At 41.4% G+C, this 14054-nt stretch overlaps 1 protein-coding gene across 2 annotated transcripts in view; it reads right to left on the reverse strand.

The window, feature by feature from the left end:
• Positions 1–14054, reverse strand: part of pdlim2 (PDZ and LIM domain 2 (mystique)) — a 36474-nt gene that overhangs the window by 8170 nt on the left and 14250 nt on the right. For both annotated transcript variants that reach the window (XM_051951076.1, XM_051951075.1), the window contains exons 4-6: positions 13569–13638; positions 12797–12948; positions 11044–11107 (exon numbers count right to left, since the gene is read on the reverse strand). In XM_051951076.1, coding sequence (XP_051807036.1) covers positions 11044–11107; positions 12797–12948; positions 13569–13638 — 286 coding nt within the window. The remainder of the gene's footprint in view (positions 1–11043; positions 11108–12796; positions 12949–13568; positions 13639–14054) is intronic.

The raw sequence follows: 14054 nt of genomic DNA on the forward strand, positions 1-14054 counted from the left end.
AATCAAAGTAAGAAACAAAGTTCCATCACTACGTGCAAATGTTTATGTATTTAACTTTAATTATGACATTTGAGAGCATGACTGAGCCACTTTGTGAAACTGACACCATGCACGTGTCCACATTAAACCCTCAGCACACCTGGACTAAGTTTGCACAGCACATAAATCACCCCAGACACTTTTACTGTCAGGAATCCCAACAAACAAATTGTTTTAACCACAACACTGTCTGCTACCTGACATATCCTCCTGTAATGTTGACCACCAACTGATCACAAAAGGCACAATCATGCACTGCAATATTCAAACTAACAAAATGACTTGTTTTTCTAAAAAAAGGAACAAGTCTTCAAACAGTTTCACAACTTCAGTTTAGCTGAGGAAATAAAGCCATTACTTCACTTCAGGTCTGTGCACAGTCCAGGAAAATTTACTCTGTGAATCAAGCAGCCCACAGACAGCTCAAAACTTCAGCTTTCACAACTGAGTTTTTCTCCCTCAACTGTCACCAGCTGGCATCAGAGTTTCACAGGCTCCATCCAAGAGAGAAATGACTCCACCCAACTCTTTGAACCGGTACACGTCTCAGACTCAAGCTGGAGTTGATGCTGGAGCTCAGCGCTGACACAGTGGCATGGATAGAGTCAAAGATTTGTGTGTCCAGTGCCAGCAGCCGCTTCCAATTCAGCAACTCTTTGAACAATGTCTCTGTTCTCAATTGAGTCCAATTTTCCTCTTCTTTTTCCTTAGTGAGTGGGTAGATTAGTGGTGCATGCCAGGAAGCCTTTACCAGAAACGATCATTGGGACGTCTCCCTGCGATTCCTCCCAGGATAAACCCAGCATAATAACTCAAGGCTCATAAGATCACATATTTCATATCATCAGAGCACGAGAATAGACGTCCATGTCCTCTCCTGCTGTGAACCAATCTAAAGGGCATATATCTGATGGACATAGATGCTTTAGAGATTCTTTCACGGAGACCAAGTGAAGCCACACAGTATGTGCATATGAATCCATGCTAATGCAAACCAAGCATATGTTATATAAGTCTCTGGCTACTGAATGTAGATCTTCTAATAGCCTAAGAATTTACAGATAAAATCACAACTCTGATCTATGAGACTCAAGAGGAATGCAATGAAGTGAAGAAAAACAAAAGGAAGAGGGAGAGAGAGTAAAAACAAGCACTCTGCTGTGACAGGGAGCATGCAGCTGTGATTGAGCTTGACCTTAGAAAGTTTAAAAAAACTTTGTCTGCACAACCAGAGCAGTTCTCCAGTCACCATCATCCATTCTGCTGTATCTAATGCCAGGAGTTTATTGCGGTAACCATGGCACAACTGGCAAAGGCCTTAAACCAGCCTTGCCACAACATCTTTGTTCTAAAATCATCACCGTTTCACAGTAAGCCATCAAGCCATTACACACGGTTGATCTCAGAGCTACAATGCATTTGATAAACTGCACCACAGCGGTGCCAACAATGCCCCCATGTTTTATGCACCACCAGTCTCAGGGAGGGGCACAGGCGAGCTGAGGGAAGCCTATTATTTTGTCTTGGATGGGAGCATGGTCAGAGATGGGAGAGACCACTGGAGAAAATCATCAGCCAATTTTTTGTGGTTCCTGCGGCTGGCGAGAGGAGGAAGCTCTGATTAAAGCTGCACTGAACTGTAATCAGGAGTTCATAGTCAACAAACCCAAGATGATTAGGGCAAGTCACTGGTATGCTGCGCTGGCCTTAAGCTGCCTATACAATAACACATTCATTTTACAACCTGTAAGTCTGTCACTTAAAGATTTTTGCTGAGGGGGTCGTGTGAGTGCATGCGAACACAAACTCTCACTTTAAGCTTTAACAACTGACCTTATATCGGCTTTTTATGAGCGACAGAGTACTACACAAACAATATTTTCTTACAGTCACGAGAGGTTTCAGTGTTTGTGTCTGCTGTTTTTTTTTTTCAGGTTTAGTTGGTAAAAGATGACGTCACCTCTCCGTACATTAAGTCAGACTGAGCACCACTGAAATCAAAATGTAATGCCGATTAAATGTTGTTTGCTCATGTTGCCTTGCTAATGCCAATCAAATCTGATCAAACCACAACCCTGCAGTCTTGAGAGCATATTAACTGAATATTTTAGCGTTTTATATTTGACTAGTGCCTATTAAGTGATTTTTAAACTACAGAAACTTAAGAGATAAAACCTTCTAAAAAGCTTTTAGGGGCTTTAATCTTGAAATTTATAACTTTCTGTAAGATGTGTCCCCCAGCAGCAGCAGGCCAGCTGCAGAAAAGATGGCAGTCTGGCTGTGGAAGGTTGAAGCCCGATATTTATTTGAATCAGCCATCCATTTTGTATACTCGTCTCATTCGTGACGGGGTGAGAGGGCTGGAGTCTCAAGAGAGAGAGACACCCTTGTGCGCCAGCAAAAAAAAGCGGCCTGGCATTAATGGGATTCAGCTTCATTTCAGCATTTACTAATGGAAACATAATGTGGCACTTTTGAAGTGTGTGCTGCCTTCTGAATGTACTTTGCTGTTAATATCAGTCCAGACACGTGCGACAAGCTGTGGTAAGCCACATTTTTCACCGCATAAAGAGTCAAACTGCAGGAATTTGTGTTTTACATCGTTCTGTCAGCTTAACATAATGAGCTCATCTCTTCTCTTTCCTGTACAAACCAGTGCTGCATTAACTTGGCGTCTTTTTTTCTGGTAGTTTGTGCCTTATCTTCTCTGTGCTCTCTCTCTACCTGTAACGAGCTAGAGGTATTTTTTCCCTGGAGCTGCATATTTCTGCTACTCCTGGCCTCTCCAACCTGCCCATTGTTTATTGCTATAGTCCGTGTTGTTTCTTGCTGTTCATTTTTTGTCTCTCCGTTCTCCTCTTACCCCAAACAGTCAAGGCAGATGGCTGCCCACCTTGAGCCTGGTTCTGCCAGAGGTTTTTTCTTTGCTAAAAGGGAGGTTTTTCTCCCCCCTGTTGCCAAGTTGGGTTTAATTTAATTTAATACATATGTTGCAGTATGGCAATTTCAGAAATCATTGGAAATAAATATCTGTTTTTAAATTAGTTTCTATAATCAGATTGTTGAAAAAGTCTTTTGCCGCTCCAAGAGCACTTGTTTTTCTGATTTAAGTGGATAAATGACCAAGTCTGTGGCTTGTTTTCAAGAAAAGCCTCAGGAGAAAAAAAAAAAGTGGAAAAAAACTGTCAAAAATGTACGACAATCATTGCAAAACACAAACAAGGCATTGTCTATGATTGGCCACTTCAAAACATAAACAAACAGGAAATAGCAAACTCAAGTGAGGGCAGCTGTTTCAGATCAAGACCCATGGGAGACATCGGGGACAGTGCCAGCAGAGGAGTCTTCAGTCTGGCTCCAAGCAAGCCACTCTGCATCATCATTACCACCCTGCAACTTCAATTACAGGGCATTGGCCAGCAGCACATAGGAGCGATGCTTGGAGGAGCTTATATTTTGGGAAGCCCGGTGCTGCCGTAAGAAAGTGCTATAACTGCTCATTCACTGTCTCCACCACAGACATGAGTGCTGTACTACAATGAGGCGGGGGACACCAGACATCCTGGGCTGGGTAATAATCAGAGCTGTGTACAGTGTTTCCTATCCAGCAGTGTGCACTAGTGGAGGTCCTGAGCAAAGGCCTAGGGCTGACAGTAACCTACTCGTTATCCACTGTCACTGATGGACCATGCCTTGTAATTATGTCTGAGCAATGGTGCATTACCGGGGCTGTATTCTGTAACAAATAAAGACAATATGTGATTGGACAACGTCTTATATCAAAATTCATGCTATTAACATTCTTTACCTTTTTATTACATCAGTTCCCACAGCTGCTGCTTCATGCAAGGTCTGAGGTCTCAGACTGTAGTTCTGATCACAACACTGACATAACTACAGCAGTGTGTTGATGGTACATAGTGTCAGCTCCTATATAAACTGCTTTAAGTGATGAAGGCTGTATGTACCATAAATAAACTGCACAGAGGATCTGATTTTCAAATCTTAAGGCATGCTGCGTTATCCGTTTCCAAAATAGTGATTTACATCTCTCATATACCCAGTCCATGCAGCATTACTTGGAGAAGGCTTCAGAAGTCAAGCTCATTCTTCTCAATCATCTATAATGCTTACTACATATAAATTCTTGGCAGAGGTTTACACAGTGCAGCATTCAATAACATGGAATAAAGTGACAGACCTTCGTGATTGCTGTGCTAATACCTCCTCCTCTCTCCATTCGCTCACTGTGGCCACACACTATTAGTCGGCTTCAGATGTAAACCATATGTACAAGATTAGAAAAGCAGAGAGCAGAAGACAACAGGATGACTGTGAACATACAGTAATAGACTCTGTGCACCGCTGCTGATGTCAGCTACAACAGAGCCACATTTAGTTTTTCAACTTTCTGCCTGCGAGTCCTTCATTTCCAGTACTGATTCAGTGCCAAAGCAAACTCTTCTGGTACACCTATGAATGCACAAGCATATGCTCCCAGACAAGCTGGACAACAAGAACATCACGAACAGTTATTCTCTGCTGCAGTTTTATTTCCTGAAGCTCAGCACATGATAAATATGGATGAACCTGAATGTGTGAATTATGAAGGAAGTAACAGCACAGCGAATACTTTCAGAGAGAGGCCAAAGCAGTCTCATGTGATCATAGTGTAGGTGGTCTGAGGCACTCACCCACGCTGCCACCAAAACTCAGAGACACAATGAGGGATGAATACGAGTCTGAGTGTTTATTTATACATGAAGAGTGCTATGAGCAACACATTTTTTCATCCCTATTAAATTCCCCACAAGGCTCCGACTGGAGCTGCATATCAAGCTCATTAGACATCTGGAGTTCATTATGGTTGGACTAAAAATCGGTGGACTTCTTGATACTTCTAAATTATGGTTGCCCGGATGCCTCTCTTCACATGTATCAAAAGAAGGACAGCGACAATCTGGACAAGCTCAGTTTTAGCCAAGTGTGCTGATCGAAATTATCATAATGAGCCTACAAGTCTGGATATGGGCTCTTTTTTTTTAATTTAAAATTGATCAGTGCAAGTCTGACAGCATCACAACAAAATGTCTCACTCTGGTTTCACACATTCCTACTGTAACGATGGTGTATAAATAGTACTGTGTACTAAAATACAATACAGCGTGATGGAGGCCTGCCTATTACTTATATTTCAACAGGAATCCCTACAAATGCCTAAAACATAAATCTAAACTGTCAACAAGTTATGAATTTACAGTGTCTCAGTGTAGCAGAAATATTCTCCCATGCTAACTTCAGATGTCATTTTACCAGCTTAACAATTATGATTTATGGCCAACAAATGAAGGCAAAGGAACCATTACCCTACAGTGTAGGTGTTGTCTCGTGTAAAACTGGGGGAATATATGCTAACATGTCTATTTTTGTTGGCATGAATATACTGAGGGGCTGTTATTCACGTCATTCCCCTGACAACAACTTCTGGAATGTTGACATACCGCTTAACCACCTTCGTAAACAGCACAAACTAGTAAAAAGGCCCATCTCTCCAAGCCAACGTTTCCCCATAAAACTCGCAGGGCCAACTGTCCCCATGAGTGCACCCGGAGGCCTGGAAAGCATGGGGAATCAAAAGTGCCCCAGTTTGCTTTTCCACTCCAGGGGAAAGAAAAACAGGCACGCTGATCAATCAGTGGGGATGAGGAGAGGCATGCTGCCCGTGGAGTGGCCACAATGGACCCCGAGCTTAACGGCTATGCGTCCACGTGAAAAGGCCTCATACTGTCCCGTCACAGAGCTCACTGTGCAGAGAAGAAGAAGAAAACATCCCTCCACCATAGCCGCAGCCAGCTCTACTCCCCGGACACTGGCTTGGCTTAGCACAGGACGGACATGCCAAACCAAGCAAGAGGCCCACTCATGTCAGACCTGAAATAGTGCATCATTCTAAGCCATCATCGTCAAGTATACGATATGCACGTCAGCACTTGAGCGCTGGAGGAGCCACTGTAGGTGAGGTGAAATTTCATCGACACGTTTCTGCTCTTGATGGCAAAAATGTTCTAATAACTTCAGTTGTCAACTAGAGAGTGCAGCATAGCAGGTTACATTTTGACTTCATTTAAAATGACATGAAGTTTTGTTCTATTCCTGAATGTGAAGTCTTTATTTCTGTTCCAAAGCGATGACCGCAGTTTTGCACTCCAGTCCACCACAACCTCCAGAATAGAGCAGCAAAAAGTCTTCCGCTGGTGTGCAGACCGGCCCGCTGTTATGGACAGAAATGTATGGAAAAGAGGATGTATGGATAAAAATCTGCTCTCCCCTCCCTGGATAAAGAGCTTAGGGACGTATGTCATTCAGTCAAGGCCATTCTACCCAATTTAGTATAGAGAGAAGTTTGGTCTGCACTGGCCCAAAACTGCACGTTACCCTGCTGTAGCCGGCCATCCTGCACCAGGAGGGATATTTATAAAGCCACCTCCCTGTCCCAGCACAGGATCATGGAGCCCACAAAGGCAACCCTCAGGAACCTCAAAGTGCAGCAACTGCAAACCCAGACACGGAGCATGGTCTTAATGGCCGAGTGACGGGTCATGTCTCATAAAAAGCAGTTTGGTTTTGGCCCTGCGCAGTGCAACAGAGATCCCATTGTGGTCACTTCTTGATGATATAAACAGATGCTCTGAATCATGACAGTGGCCGGCAAGCCCAGATACAATCTCATCCATGGCTTCCAGGAATCTAGGATGCATTTGCTTCATTTGTCACGGTCTTGAGACAGTAGATATCAAAGCGAACCCAACCATGACAACACAAAACAAAACTACAGGGCACAATGTTATACTTATTAAAACATCAACTTAATGTCAGAGTAGTAAGCTTCACTCCCTTCTTCCTACAGCGGATTCTAACACCTAATTCTAGCAATACATGTAAAATCTCTTCAGGGTTTTTATTGTTTTGTCTGTTGTCGCAAGAAGATTGTAGGGCAGGTTGGAACAGTTGGACTTTTGCTTCAAGACATTTCAGCCAGGTCAGTGCCTTCTGCAACAAAGCCTTTAACCTACACAGTGAGAATAAAATATCTTTTTCAAAACACAATCCATCTGAAGCTCCTGATCGGGTTGGACTTTATACATTTTCTTAATTTAAATGAGCAAATAATATTTGATATGGGAAATGTAAACGCCAATGCAGACATTCTTGTCCTAAAAGAAAGTAGTTTTATAGTCAAACTTACAACATATACAAACACTGAGACGGACTATATGCACATAATAACGATGTGATGAAGTGCAGTGTCCTTTTGAAATATTTGATTCTAATCTTTGCACATTATCATCCAATATATTTTTTTGAATGTGGTGACTCAGGCAGTGCACACTGCATGATGAGGCATTAAAGACACTGCTCTATCTGGACACTCCAGAGTGGTGTGATGGCTTAAGTACAGTCTGGGAATGTCAGCCGGCTCCCTGGTGTCCACTCCGCTCCACCCCATCCCCCCTCTGCTCCAGCTCCCATCACACAACAACAGGCCTTGTGACACGAGGGAAAAAGCAGCACCAGTCTTCCACTGCATCTGCCATCACAGCCACTATTGTACACAGGCTTTTTCTCAGGACATCCAACACCCTGGAAAATGGGGGATCCTGTTGCGCATCCCACTCTCTGCACTCAGGGAGCCAAAACAGGAGTGGAAAAGCCTTTTAGGAGCTTTTCAGTGAGGTTGATCACCTGATACAGCAGCTCTCTGCACCTCTCAGGCAGCACAGAGGCCCTTGTCATGAAGGCCCCACATCTCAGCGCTCACTGGGATGCTGCGTTACTGCCAGCCCGAGCAGCATAATGCACAATGTACCCATGGCAGGCCTCTTCCCAGCCATTTCTCTGGCGAGTGCTCTGAAAGAACTCAACTCACTAATCACAGCGTTGTGGTGGGAGGCTCATCACTACTTTAAAACCAGGGTAGACATCCTTTGAAGGAATGGGTCAGCCAAAGCCCAAAACCCTCATCTACTAGGCTGATTTAACTAAAAAATACAGACAAAAACAGATTAAAATAGCCCCAAAAAAGCCTCTCAGATGATGAAAACAATATAGATTGCAACATAAGAAAAATGAGAGAAAGAATCCATTTTAAATTGGCAATGAAAATGGGAAAACAGGAAACTCCTCATATACCACAAACATGCAAGGTCATCCCGACAGGAGCATATTTATTTCTAAGGGCTGCTGATTGAGCCCTCAGCCACAACACATCCCTTAATGTGTTTTTGGGTAGACCAACTTCCAGTTTGCTCCACCACGGTTTGTAGGCCACCACACTAAAACTCTGTAGTTGGTTTTTGAATGCGGTTTCAGTTGTTGAAAAATTGCAATCTTTATGTCACAGCAGCTAACACTGCCTTCAGTAGGAGATAACACACCGATAAACCTCCAAGGTAACATAAGTAAGCCTCAGTGTGGATGAGTAAGCTAAAGGACAGGATGTGACAAGTCAGCTGTAAATAAAGACTCTTCCAGGTATCGTCTTTAGCAGCTGCAGAGATGAAGATATCCTGACTTTTAGTGCCTAGCCTGGGTTAAACTAACAACAGTGAATGCTACAATTCCCATATTGCACGTCACCTACAGCTGTTAGACTGTTCCTGCCTGGTCAGTGCTCATATTATTTCAGCTAAATCCCAATGTTAGTTAAATTGGAGACTATTTTTTAAAAAACCTGATGATATAATCTGGATTATTTTCTCAGACTTTAAAAAGCTGACATCTGTGTTCACAGTTTGAGTAGTATTCTTCATGACAAGTAAGCTGAACTTTATGTTCAAAATCAGTAGACCGCCACTTTTCAAAGCTCCATAATTCCCAGTTTAGATTTGAACAAATGAACATTCCACAGAGCTGGACATTAACTACCTCTGAATTGAATAAAATGTTGTGGGAAAGTTCATCATGAGCTATTTCAGCTATGCCAGCATACTCAGTCACATGCATGGGTAATTCTTTTATATGTTTTCACTTAAAGTAGTTTTTTTTTTATTTGCTTTTTTGTTTGTTTTTAGCCTCAAAGGATTCATGGCACAGAATTCACTTCCAAGTGTACTTGATAGGAAACAGCTTTGTCAGTTCCAGTTCTTTCTACTGTCTGCCTCAGGTGTCATCTGCCCAAACGAGCGTCACAAATCTCACTTCTGTCATTGGCAGTGCGATATGAGACAGAGAGCTGATGCATGTCTGCATTAGCAGCTGGCTGATCATGTTCCTGGCCAATTATCGGCCTAAATATTCAGGATGTTTTAACTTTGTATGATCTGATTGATGATTCAATTATTAATGCCTGGCAACTCTCTGGTTACTGCATGTAGTCTGGTTCAGTGTCCAGCTCAGAGCAAGAACATACACATGAGCATGAGTTGAATGGCTCCTACCATAAGCTCTAAAATCCCAACATATCCATATACTGTCTTCAGAAACAGAAATCCTGCTCAGCCTTCATGCCCTTAAACAACTTGGAAAGAGACAACATGCCATGTGGTTTTACATTAGTTATTAAAACGGATTCTGTCCTGCATTCCTAATGGCCAAACTTTAATGGGACCCAATTTCACGGTTGCTGTGAGTGGCAGAAGCATTATATTGCAGCGACGAATGGTCAAAGATTTATGGAAAAAAGTAATCACAGTATCCTCAAAATACCCGCTTGGACTCAAGGAGGAATTGGTTCATCTTCCTCCCAGTGTGGAACAGATGAGTGACAGAGCATTTGAATCCCATTTAACATTTAATAACACAAATAATCTCAAACTCGAAGCAAAGTCTTAAACTGGAGCTTCTCAGCCAGCTGCCTCTTAGAAGGAATGCTTGAAGGTTTTCAAGTTCAGACCTCTGCATATTTATCTAACTTTATGTAATGTCCAAAGTTACAAAAATGACTGGAATTCTTCGTGTTGCTACAAAAGGTCTAGAATGTTTTTTCCTGTTCTGTCATCAAACATGTTCTCTCTTCAGTGGGACCCATGCATGAGACCGAGTATGTAGGCATAGCTGAAATAGCTCATGATGAACTTTCCCACAACATTTAACTCACTGAAGTCTTTCCAGATGCCTCAGTTCCCCTCTTGGTTGTGTTGTTGGAATGGTAAATAGACACAGCATGGCTTAGCTGTCGTCTTATGATAACCCCAAGTCTATATTTTACTCCTTTCCATAGTTTACTGCCTAGTGAGACTAATGAGGCTCCATTCAACTAAATGTCAAGGGCATTGTTCTGATGGAAAGAAATCATTTTTTTCTTGGAACAGGCTCTGAGTGAGACCGTTCCAAACTTTTGTTCAACTTAATGTCAGATATTCTCAAAGACTGACCTTTTTAAGTTTATACACTCCCTGCTATAAAAATGTCAAACCCTGTCTGTATCCTGCCTTTACTGTAAAGTGCACATTCAGTACAATGTCCACAAACCCTTTCTAGGGCACCCGCTCTGGCATCAAGAGGGAAGGCTAAGAATTCAAATATGTTTTTCTTACAGACTGGACCAGTGCAGTCAAAACAAACTCCACAGAGCAATGCAGAGAGGACAAAAACCATCAGCTGTACTCTCTTAGTGAACCGCAGCCTTAAACTCCAGCTACAAGTGAACGACAGATTTACTTTGTGAGGATTTCACATATATTTAACCAGTACAGGCTCAATGCACCCAAAATACGATCATTGCCTGAATATCATCAAACATAAACCATAAAAATCTCTGTAAATTCAAACAATGACACCAACAAACTGGCTGTAGGAGACAACAATTTCAGGCTTGTTAGAAACCAATTGTCTCCATCAAATTAAAGACATTTTACAGCTGGAGTACAGCAGCTTTTTGAAGATTGGAAAAGTTTTAGTTAATAAAATGGTGGACAACTCTTGCTTTCAAATTTTACACAGCTGAAAACCTGCTACTGAAGTAGTAGTTGCATAGAAAAACATGAGGATTTGACTGAAACCAACCTGTGACAGGGGTCTGGAAAGTCTGTTGCTCTTCTCCTCTGGTGACCATGAGCGCATCTGGAAACTAACATATGGACAAAAACAAGTCACTGATACGTGTGTAGGCTTGTGAGATGGGCAATAATTTATAATATAAAACAACAAACACCATTTCAGTAAACTTTTTAAAACTTATACATATTGATATTTGCTATTCCATGACACTGACCTTTAGGCGTACTCCCCACTTCTAGAGTCATATATTGGAATCACATGCAATAATTCAGACATTGCCATATGATCTAATCTCTAGCAGTGTAACAGTGTGCGTTGTTTTTCTGTCACGGTGCAGATGTTACACTTCAGCTGAATGGAGAATATGTGAAAATTGATGAATGCAACTGGGAAGCAGCGGTGGAGTGTGAGTCCCACAAGCCATGAGCAAGTTAGCAACATGCTATGTATAGCTTAGCTCAAGATTGGCATCTGCCCGAGTTGGTCACGCTGTGACGAGTGACAGTCAGGAGCTCGACGACACATCTGCTTCTCTCAAAACAGCAGCACTACAGAAGCATTATATTTGATTGGATATTGACAGAAAGAGAGACAGGCAATGGTACTTTGTGCAATTTTTAGGGCACAAATTTGATTGCACTTGGACTAACGGACATTTTTTTCACAGTATTTATTTTACACTTAAGAGCAAACACCTCAGAGTCTTTTCTTATGCAGGATATGTGCTCCTTAGATGTTAAAGAAATTTTTTTAAAAATCAACAGGCAATGGTAAATATTTTCATTTTTGGAAAATAACTAAAAAAAATGTTATTTGATTCTTTTTGAATCTGATGTATTGTAAACATATTGAACTTTGCTTGTAAAACTCAGGTTCAAACAAAACTCCTGTCCTGTTACACCCCTACTAGTCACATGTTACAGTAAACATCTTTGATAAGAGAACCACTCAATTCTCAAAATAACTGCTAAAACATTATAATACTGATGAAATACAAATTGTAACTATGTTAATGTTTTAAACAAAACACAGCGTTGGGTGGGAGACTTCATCAATCCAGGCAAATTTGGTTTGAACTGTGACCTACTAAATGTTGTCCAGGAGAGAACAAATGTTCAAGCAAAGAGAAACTGTGGTGAATGTTCCACATTCTGCCTTTTGTTAAAGTGAATGCAAACGGAGGAATGTGATATCCTGTGCATATCCTTTGTTACTACAGTACAATCCCATGGCTCCACTTTCTGTGCACTATTCCCATACCTATTGACTCGCCTGTTGTGAAGTCAAGAGAGCACTTGCTGCAGTCTTTTGTCCAGATACAAGCCTATTTAGGCAGTGAATGGCTGGGCTTCTGAAAAAGACTAAACTGTCAATCTGAAATGTGGGACACTAAAACGTCTTTTTTTTTTTTTTTTTTTTTTTAAACCATCCTCAAAGAATTTCTTTCAGGCTGATCGTCCAAACAGTAATTTACAAGTAACGAGACTCTGTGTTTATGACTTCAGAGAATGTAATTGTGGCAAACAACAAAAATACAGACAATTTCTCAAACTACACAATGTTGCTGTTGCACAGGAGGAGGGAGGCATCTGTCAGAAGCCTTCTACTTACGTATACCCTTAAGCCTCAAATAGCATCGCATGGAGTCTGTAAAATCTGATTTCCACCAAATACTATGCAATAAAATCAATGTTGATCTGCACACTTGAACATCGTACAGCATTACACTGCTGTGAAAAACATCAGGTGGGAGAACTACCTCTTGTTGGTGGTCGGTGTCAGTCTCTCTCTCTTTCCATCAGGGCTGGAAGGAGGATATGGTGAGTAGGGTCCTGGGGACAGTGATGCAGGGCTGGAGATGGTGTACTCTCTGTAGTTCTGGTTCTCATCTCGACTCACTATTACTGAATCCTGGAAAACATCACATCAGAGAAAAGATATTGCATTACTGTCTCTTGAATGTAACTTCATTTCTACTGCTGCATTTTGGCCATACAAATAGTAAAAGCTTCAACTGACACGCATATGGATGCCTGAGGGAACACACACACACAAAGAGCAAAAAGGTAAATGTTGTATCAGGTTGAAAGACTCTGTATTCACTATCACAGTGTATTGGAAGAGTTGCTCTGGAGGTCATTACGACCTAAATAAAAAACAGGAACAAGTACTAAATTACTAAAATGTCTTATACTGCTTCTATCCTGAGGGTAGTAAAATAAAGACGCTATGGAATAAACAGATGTGTGACGCTGGTATTAGCAGAAATGAAGCGGTGTATCTTGGATAGTAAAAACAATCTGATGAACAGATGTGTGCTAAATTCAGTAGTTGAAAAGAAGCAGCAAACAGTGTGTAGTCAAAACAATCTATTATACAAAATAAATGAACATTTTTGAGCAACATCAACTTAGAAATCAAAAACAAAAGTGAGCAATACATTAGGGAGATTAATTTGACTGAATATTTGATATTGTGTAATCAAGGCAAATACAGATGGATTAAGTCTATATTAGAGCTGCAGCACTGACCTGGAAGCGTCCAGTGAGCTGTTCAGGGCTGCTGATGCCATTGGTCTGTCCAGGACTGGGTGGTTCAGGTCTTGAAAGGCAGAAAACCACAGAGATCAACTGACTGCAAACACTAACAGTATCTGACAAACTCTTCACAATCCAGCTGCGCACCGTAAATAAAGTCTGAGACATTACTGTTAAATTTCAGAGACAAGTTCATGTTAAATAAATAAGCAAAGTGTTTAAAACTGGTATAAGTGATATTGTGGATAAGTTGATGTACTTAGTATGGAATATAATGTTCACAAATTTGCAAGGAAAATGATGACTAAAGAAAAGGTAATTTATTTTCTTAGGGTCATAAGTATTTGTTAATCTTTAAGCGCAAACAAGTAAAATAAAAATAACCTTTGAAATCTCTTTCGTCAATGCGTTATATTGCCATGAATCTTAGAATTTACTGCAGAAGATGGGTCCTGCAGACTCAGTCCCCTGACTGTGAAA

The sequence above is a fragment of the Acanthochromis polyacanthus genome, chromosome 7 (genome assembly GCF_021347895.1).
Source record: "Acanthochromis polyacanthus isolate Apoly-LR-REF ecotype Palm Island chromosome 7, KAUST_Apoly_ChrSc, whole genome shotgun sequence".
Taxonomy (NCBI): Eukaryota; Metazoa; Chordata; class Actinopteri; family Pomacentridae; genus Acanthochromis; species Acanthochromis polyacanthus.